The 9,024-nt window shown below is 33.1% G+C and overlaps 1 protein-coding gene across 1 annotated transcript; it reads left to right on the top strand.

Moving 5' to 3' along the window:
- The first annotated feature begins 1,865 nt into the window (after positions 1-1,865).
- Positions 1,866-8,390, top strand: LOC133782787 (probable sucrose-phosphate synthase 1). The gene is made up of 13 exons (XM_062222171.1): positions 1,866-2,304; positions 2,389-2,478; positions 3,017-3,258; positions 3,584-3,647; positions 3,787-4,485; positions 4,729-4,845; positions 5,011-5,142; positions 5,256-5,432; positions 6,000-6,053; positions 6,142-6,204; positions 6,315-7,256; positions 7,449-7,576; positions 7,828-8,390. The coding sequence occupies exons 1-13, from the start codon at positions 2,122-2,124 to the stop codon at positions 8,102-8,104; spliced, it is 3,168 nt and encodes a 1,055-aa protein (XP_062078155.1). The 5' UTR covers positions 1,866-2,121; the 3' UTR covers positions 8,105-8,390.
- The last annotated feature ends 634 nt before the right edge of the window (positions 8,391-9,024 follow it).

Here is a 9,024-nt window from a genome sequence, read left to right as displayed (position 1 = left end):
TTTGGTCAAATTTTACTTTTCCACATTAGGTGTTGGAAAAAATTCATATTTGGAATTATTTTAATTGTTTTACATAGTTGGAAGAAAAACATTTTTAAATTAAGCAATTATACGTGCACACATAAATTATACACAAATATTATACAAGTATAATAATAGGATTATTCTGTAAATTCTCTTCCCTAATAATTAATCAATTTAATTTTTTATTATGAAAATTTTAAATCACTAAAGCTAAAAGAGCATCACAGGAAATAAATAATGTTTTTTTAAAGGAAAATATATTTTTTGGTTGATGAGTTCAGTAGTTAATAAAATAAATAATAATACAGCGAATGTCCGATATAAAAATATTTATTACATGTGTCTTTTTCATTTACCTTTTTGACGATATCATTAATTTTTTTGTTTTTAAAAATGAAAAGTGTTAAGATATTTTTTTTTAAAAGCACTCTAACTAAAATAAATTTATATATTTTATAAAATAAAAGAAATTGGCAAATCTCCAAGTATCACAACAAGATGGATTTCTAAAATTAAAAATGATTAATTGGAACAAAAATGAGTCATATACACACTAATGGAGCAAGGACTAAAATATAGAGGGGACAAATTTTTTTTTTTTTTAATAAAAATTATACTAATATATAAATAAATATATATATTTTTTCAATCTTAGAGGAGACCCATATACATTTTACATATATTCATATATATTTTTTAAAATACAATGTACTAAAAAAAAAGGTTAAGGAAGTCAGGTCCCTAGCTCTACCATTATATATACATGATTTACCCTTTAGGTTAACTTTTTTGTTTCTTCTTTAAACAAAAGCATTGTACCTATAATTTAGAATGAAAAATGCTAAAGTGCAAAGGTGCAGATGCTCAAATTATTCGAATAATTTCAAATATAAATAATATCAATATGACTAACATTTGTTGGGCCCTTAAATTTACTCTACTATTTACAAGACGTTTTTTTACTTAAATATTTGTTGTATTTTAATTATATTATTAATTACCCTAAGTAAATAATAATTTATTATCTATTCTAAACAAAAATATAATTTATTATTATTCTAAACAAAATAAGCATACAACTAAAAAATAATATATTATCAATTTTAATTTTAATTAATATGAGTCTTTATTTTTAGTCAGTCATATTTAGACTTTGTATATTTTTTTACTAGACAATTAACTTGTTCCCTAGAAGTAGTATACCACTTCTGTTTCATTCTTATGTGATTTATTTAACTTAAAAAAAAAATCAATTATTTTTTAAATTACGTTGGTGTTTAATAAATAAACTTTATTTGAAAGTTACCGTATAATTACTAAGGTGGTGATTACATAATCTATTAATTATATTATATATTTTAAAATATAAAATATGTTTAGATGTTAAATATTAATTATTTACGAATTTATATTATTATGTTTGGAAAATTAGATAATAATTTCATATTAAAATAATATTATCTAATAATTACTATTTGAAATTGATAATATGTAGTAATTATAGGTTGTAATTAGAAGTAATTTTTATAGGACTATTAGACAAACATATTAAATTGTGTAATTAACATGAATTACACCCAAACCCAATTATTATAGAATTAACATTCTTGCTTATCATTCTCATTAGTAGTTATTTTACATAAATATTATAATTAAGTAAAATCACTTAACTAAGTAATTTGTTAAAATATTATTTGAAAGATATAACATAACTAATTTGTTATGGTTTAATAATATTATAATTGATTTATTTAAATATATATATATAAGTGATTAGTTTTATTTTTATAATTTTTCAATAAAATAAAATGCAAAAAGTAGGGAAAAGTGAAGGCACAATATCACTCACCTTCTACTATCTTCTCTCTATCACGATTTCTCTTCCTTCTCTCACTAAAATCTCCCCAAAACTTGATTTCTCTGCGTATCAGTAACAAATACCATACAAACCTCCTCCACCTCTCTTTCTCTCTCCATCTCTAACTGAAGCTTGCTCTGGAGAGAGATAGTAAAGATAAAGAAGGAGAGAGAAAGAGAGGTTGGTGATATCACACACAGTGTGTGTAGAGCATAGCTTGAAGTTTCAGAAAGAAAAAAATGGCTGGAAATGATTGGATAAACAGCTACCTGGAGGCGATTCTTGACGTCGGTCCAGGATTAGACGACGTGAAATCCTCGTTGCTACTCAGAGAGAGAGGTCACTTCAGTCCTACTCGCTACTTCGTTGAGGAAGTCATCACTGGATTCGATGAGACCGATCTCCATCGTTCTTGGGTTAAAGTAAGTATTTTCTTCGTTTTTTTGATCGATTGTGTTTTACGAATTCCGAGTTTTTTTTATTTTTTATTTTGATTCTTTTAATAGGCTTCGGCTACAAGGAGTCCCCAGGAAAGGAATACTAGATTGGAGAATATGTGTTGGAGGATTTGGAATTTGGCTCGCCAGAAGAAGCAGGTTTGATTATTGTGTTTTTAAAGTTTTTTTATTTGTGCATTGTTCATTGTTAACTATCTTTGAGTTGAGTTTTGCTAGATTTTAATCTCTGTGTATTAATTTCATGTGTAAATAGTTGGTAATACTAGATCGGAATCAAGATCCTTCAAATGGATCTTTGCTGTTTTGAAGTTTAATTTTGCTGAGTAAGTGTTGATAGAGTCGTCTATGTTTGCCGGGGTTAGAAAGATTGATAATTCGTATTGCCGTTAAGTTGAATTTGGATTGGAGTAATTACACTAACAAAGTTGATATGATGAATGGATTTCAAGTTTTTGAAATTTGCAAAACTTGCTTTCTAGCCAACACAAACTTCTCTTTACGGTAAGATACATTTTAGGATGACTTGAACCCGGACCACTCAAAATTCAAGTAATACTCTTTTCAGAGTATTGTGTGTACTTATTCGGTAAAGGAGGAAATTCCTAAAGTTGGATTGCTTGAATTAGGTAGAAAAAAGCTATGTTCTAAATTGATTAATAATCACTTTTTTATGTAGCTTGAGGGAGAAGAACTACAGAGAAAGGCTAAGCGTCGTATGGAGCGAGAAAAAGGCCGTCGGGAAGCTACTGCTGATATGTCTGAAGACTTATCAGAAGGAGAAAAGGGTGATATGGTCGGTGATGTGTCGGTTCATGGTGAAAGTTCCAGGGGCAGACTGCCAAGAATTAATTCCAGTGATGCTATGGAGATTTGGGCAAGTCAGCAAAAGGGGAAAAAAACATATATTGTATTAGTAAGGTAAGAACTAAGCTTCACTACTCTACCGTCCTAATAAATAGATATAGTCCCAATTCTTGTAAGCATATATGAGATGATTAATTGACAAACTGATGATGCATTTTGCATTTTATCTAATAATAGTAGTGAAAACAGTCATGCTTTTTGTGTATGGTTGAGCGTTCTAACTATTCTCTAAACTCTTGTTAATTAAAGGCAGAAGAACTTCATAAGAAAACTAAACTTGTCCTGATGGTAACTAACGTGAATCTATCACCCAGTGTTAAAAGTATCTTTGCTGTATGTGGTGATTTCTAATTGTCTTTAACAAGAACTATCCTTGCAGCATTCATGGTCTAATAAGAGGAGAAAATATGGAGCTTGGTCGTGACTCTGATACTGGTGGTCAGGTAATATTTTGTTGTGGCAGGTTCCTTTTTGATGTCACTTTAATCATAAGGAAACCTTTTTGGTGCTGTTCATAAGCTCCACTTTTGCATGGTTTACTGATATGGGCATCTGAATATTGTCGGAATTGATTTCTTTAAGGTTAAGTATGTTGTGGAACTTGCAAGGGCTTTGGGCTCCATGCCAGGTGTATATCGTGTTGATCTGCTAACTAGACAAGTATCATCGCCAGATGTGGATTGGACTTATGCTGAGCCCACAGAGATGCTTAGTCCAAGAAATGCAGATGATTTCTCAGATGAGATGGGTGAGAGCAGCGGTGCTTATATCATTCGTATACCATTTGGTCCAAGAGATAAATATATTCCTAAAGAACTTCTTTGGCCTCATATCCCTGAATTTGTTGATGGTGCCCTGACTCACATTATACAAATGTCCAAAGTTTTGGGTGAACAAATTGGCAGTGGGAAACCTGTTTGGCCTGCTGCCATCCATGGGCATTATGCTGATGCAGGCGATTCTGTTGCTCTTTTATCTGGTGCATTGAATGTACCAATGCTCTTTACTGGGCACTCACTAGGTCGTGACAAGTTGGAACAGCTTTTAAAGCAAAGTCATTCTTCAAGAGATGAAATAAACTCGACATACAAAATAATGCGTCGTATAGAGGCTGAGGAATTATCACTTGATGCCTCTGAAATAGTAATAACTAGCACTAGGCAGGAGATAGAGGAGCAGTGGCGTTTGTACGATGGTTTTGATCCTATACTGGAACGTAAAATACGTGCAAGGATCAAGCGTAATGTGAGCTGTTATGGAAGGTTCATGCCTCGCATGGTGGTAAGTCCTAGGATCTTTATTCAAGTGTTTTTAGGATTATTATGGAGTGCTCAATGAATTGACTGAGATTGGGTTGTAAGAACCAAGAAATATCAACTGGAAAAGTTTCTGTAATTCTTATTTTTTTTACCTTAACAATCTTATGGTCCTTAATAGTCTTCTGCTTTCACGGTTTACTGCTCATGATCATTATGCCGGCTTCTTTGGTATGGTAATTTTACAATTCTAATAGTTTCTTTGCAGATAATTCCTCCTGGAATGGAGTTTCATCATATTGTTCCTCTAGATGGTGATATGGATGGTGAGACAGAAACTAATGAGGACCATCCTACTTCTCCCGATCCACATATCTGGACTGAGGTTCTAGTTATTCCTTATGCATTTGCTTTACTTCGAGAAATTAGTTGATACTTGATAAGTTGTTTATACTTATTCTCTTTGAATTTTCAGTCCAGAGAGAAAGTTACGATATGTTATGTAATGTACTCACTGAATTTATGCCAATTTAAATTTGGCTAACTACAGATAATGCGCTTCTTTACCAACCCTCGCAAGCCAATGATTCTTGCCCTTGCTAGACCAGATCCTAAAAAGAACATTACTACTTTGGTCAAAGCATTTGGAGAATGTCGTCCATTAAGGGAACTTGCAAACCTTGTAGGTCCAATCAACTGAAAATATTTGTTTGGAGAACACTTATCTTGATTTTGCTACATTTCAGTTAAATTTATGATCTGGATGTTATGTCTGATACTCTTTTTACTCTGCAGACGTTGATTATGGGTAATCGAGAAGGCATTGATGAAATGTCAGGCACAAATTCCTCTGTTCTTCTCTCTGTACTGAAGCTTATTGACAAATATGATTTATATGGACAAGTTGCATACCCAAAACACCACAAGCAGTCTGATGTTCCAGACATATATCGTCTTGCTGCTAAGACAAAGGTATCTCTTATGGTTATAGCATACCAAGTATAGGATTAAGGTAGGAGATATCGTGTGAGCTTCCTTCTCACACAACTCGAGTGTTTTACGTAGACTGTTCTATACATACTTGTAATATGTTTTGTTTCTTACTCTACTTTTTCAATAGTTTTGATGCTGAAATTCTAATTTGTCTGGAAAAAATTGCTCATTTAGTAATATTATTTTGAGAAGGTTTATTATAATTATCTTTTTTTGAGCTATATTATGGTATTAGATGCGTCTGTTTTGAAATAGCCCAAAATGGCTCAGCATTCTGTTGAGATAGTCAAACATTATATCCTTTGTGGGGCAAACTTCTGTAAAGCTGAAAAATCAGTGGCGTGCATATAGATTGAAATGAGAAATGGAACTTAGAGTAATTTTCATTGCAATTACCAAATAACTGATCTTGCAGTTTAATCATACATGTTAAGCTTGATTTGCATAGAGTTCCCTCTTATCATTTTATATGTCTGCACATGTGATGCATTGTTTATTGTAAAATATTTCATGCTTATCTTTTTTGTTTTTCTTTTCCTTTGGCAGGGTGTTTTCATTAATCCAGCTTTCATTGAGCCATTTGGGCTGACTTTGATTGAGGTGCTTTTTGTAAAATTAATTAATAATATATAGTTTGTGTTTAGCATAGTTTAATAAAATTTTGAGCTTCTATTCTTTTGTTGTACAGGCAACAGCTTATGGTCTTCCCATCGTTGCAACAAAAAATGGTGGCCCGGTTGACATACACCGGGTATGTCTGCTTGTTAATAGAATTGGTTGGATAGTTATACTACAAAACCAGATTTTAGTTGGAAATGGTTCCACCTTAATCTCAGTTTCTCAGGAAAGCTGTTTTTGCAGGTACTTGATAATGGTCTTCTTATTGATCCCCATGATCAGCACTCTATTGCGGAGGCTCTTCTAAAGCTTGTTGCAGATAGGCAACTTTGGGCAAGGTGCCGACAGAATGGGTTAAAAAATATTCATCTATTTTCGTGGCCAGAGCACTGCAAGACTTACCTTTCTAAAATAGGCAGTTTCAAACCAAGGCATCCACAATGGCAAAGAAATGATGAAGACGATGGCGAAACTTCAGAATCAGATTCACCAGGTGATTCCTTGAGAGATATTCATGATATATCTTTGAACTTGAGGTTTTCAATGGATGGGGAAAAGAGTGGAACTAGTGGCAATGATAACATTTCAGAATCAGGAGGTTCTGCTGATAGAAGTAGTAGAATAGAGAATGCTGTTTTGGCATGGTCAAAGGGTTTTTCAAAGGAGACACGAAGGTTAGGATCAATGGAGAAACCGGACCAAAACAGTTCTGCTAAGTTTCCGGCCTTGAGGAGGAGGAAGCATCTGTTTGTCATTGCTGTGGATTGTGATAGTAGTACAGATCTTCTTGAAACAATTAAAAAGGTTCTTGAGGCTGCAGGGAAGGAAAGGAGTGAAGGCTCTGTAGGGTTCATATTGTCAACATCTTTAACCATTTCCGAGATTCGTTCATTCCTGGCTGCAGGGGGTTTGAGTCCCAATGATTTTGATGCTTTTATTTGCAATAGTGGTAGTGATCTATACTATTCGTCTCTTAATTCAGAAGATCGCCCATTTGTGGTTGACTTTTACTACCACTCACATATTGAATATCGATGGGGTGGAGAAGGATTGAGGAAGACTTTGATTCGTTGGGCTACTTCACTATCCGATAAGAAGTCTGAAAATGAGGAACAAATTGTTACTGCTTCTGAACAACTTTCTACCGATTACTGTTATGCTTTTAAAGTGCAAAAGCCAGGGAAGGTAATCAATCCTCATTTGCTATTGTCAAACTCTTTCTTTGCACCTTTTTTTTTGTTATTATTAATTTTTTTGAGAGCTAATTTATCCACTCACATCTAGGATTTTGTCTATGGATTTTACTCACTTGGTTAGCAATTCTGATTTTCGTTCATCTTTAAATTTCCTTTTCAAATATGTGTTTTGAATTTACAGGTTCCCCCTGTTAGGGAGCTCCGGAAGTTGCTGAGAATCCAGGCTTTACGCTGCCATGTTATTTATTCTCAAAATGGGACCAGACTCAATGTAATCCCTGTACTGGCTTCTCGTGCCCAAGCCCTCAGGTAAGATGCCTAAATTGACATCTATAGTTATTGGTACAAGATTTATAACCCATTTCTAATTTATTGGCACAAGATTTATTATATATAGCTAAAGTAGCATGGTATATACATGGCAGACAGATTCTTGATCGTGATTGTCATTATTTGTATTCTTCGTTTACTAGCATCACAGTTAAACTTGTTCCATACCTTTCTTTTATGGGGGGTTTTGGCTGATTCGTTTTGAATAATTTCTAATGACCAAACTTCAGGTATTTATATGTTCGATGGGGTGTGGACATGTCGAAAATGGTGGTTATTGTGGGAGAATGTGGGGACACAGACTATGAAGAATTGCTTGGTGGGGTGCACAAGAGTGTGATATTGAAAGGAGTTTGTAGCAATGCAATCAATCAACATGCTAACAGAAGCTACCCTCTAGCAGATGTGATCCCATTTGACAGTGCCAACATTGTTCACACAGCCGAATTTTGCAGCAGTGAAGATATCCGATCTTCCTTGGAGAAGTTGGGAGTTTTCAAAAACTAGAAAAATCGACATTCTGATGAGGCCTATAAAAAATCTCTGCACATCTTGATGTTTTTGCCGATTTCTGAATCTAGTTTCTGGGAACTCCTAGTCGGAAAACCTCAATAAATTCTTTTGTTTTTTTTTCTTTCTTTCTTGTTCTCTCGGTTGTTTTTATTGCCCATAATTTAATAAATAAAAATGCTCCAAATATCATGGAAGTTGGTGCATCTCTAATGTAAAATCAATACTTATACATGGTTACAACTCAATTGCACTGATAAATGAAATCTTTTGCTTTCTGCTACTGTTGATACTACTGTGAATTGTGGTTGAAAAAATCAACCTAGGTGGGAAGTGCATTGATTGACTACCTCTTGTGAAATAGACATGTATAATGCTCAATTCGCTAGTTGTTTAGATTTTTTATTTTTGCTGGAACTAGTTGTTAAGATTTGATTGAGATCCCAATGAATGTCTAAATCACCTTTGTTATCTTTGGGTATTGATTCTCTCTCTAGAGTGGAGACCTCTTTCAACTTTGATATAAGAACCATGGTTTCCACGTAGACACAGAAAAAAAAATTAGTCATCTTTGACCATTATTCATTGGTCAAATAATTAACAAATTACTTGTGGAAAAAAATAACTGCTTGCATTGTAATATGGCATAGAATAATGATATGTGTACTAGTGCATAATTTTGGTGCACATATTTCATTTGGTAGTACTTGCATATTTACAAAATTGATAAAATATTGTACAGTTTGTGATAGCATCACAAGTGGTAATAAATAACATAATTAATATATTTATAAATTGGTATATTTTAAAAGTATCAATTCTTTGATGGAAAATGTTAAACGTGGAAGCACAAATCTATTGACTTTGTAAACAATTTATCAAATCCAGGATTTACTTATTTATTTATTTTTCACAAA

This window comes from Humulus lupulus, chromosome 6, assembly GCF_963169125.1.
Source record: "Humulus lupulus chromosome 6, drHumLupu1.1, whole genome shotgun sequence".
NCBI classification, from domain to species: domain Eukaryota; kingdom Viridiplantae; phylum Streptophyta; class Magnoliopsida; order Rosales; family Cannabaceae; genus Humulus; species Humulus lupulus.
This window is presented reverse-complemented; position numbering and strand designations above follow the sequence as displayed.

Excerpts from the sequence above, each read along its gene's own strand:
- LOC133782787 (XM_062222171.1), top strand. The coding sequence starts at position 2,122 with ATGGCTGGAAATGATTGGATAAACAGCTACCTGGAGGCGATTCTTGAC. Across the intron at positions 5,143-5,255 it reads TAAGGGAACTTGCAAACCTT|ACGTTGATTATGGGTAATCG; the intron begins GTAGGTCCAATC and ends TTTACTCTGCAG. Across the intron at positions 7,577-7,827 it reads TCTCGTGCCCAAGCCCTCAG|GTATTTATATGTTCGATGGG; the intron begins GTAAGATGCCTA and ends ACCAAACTTCAG.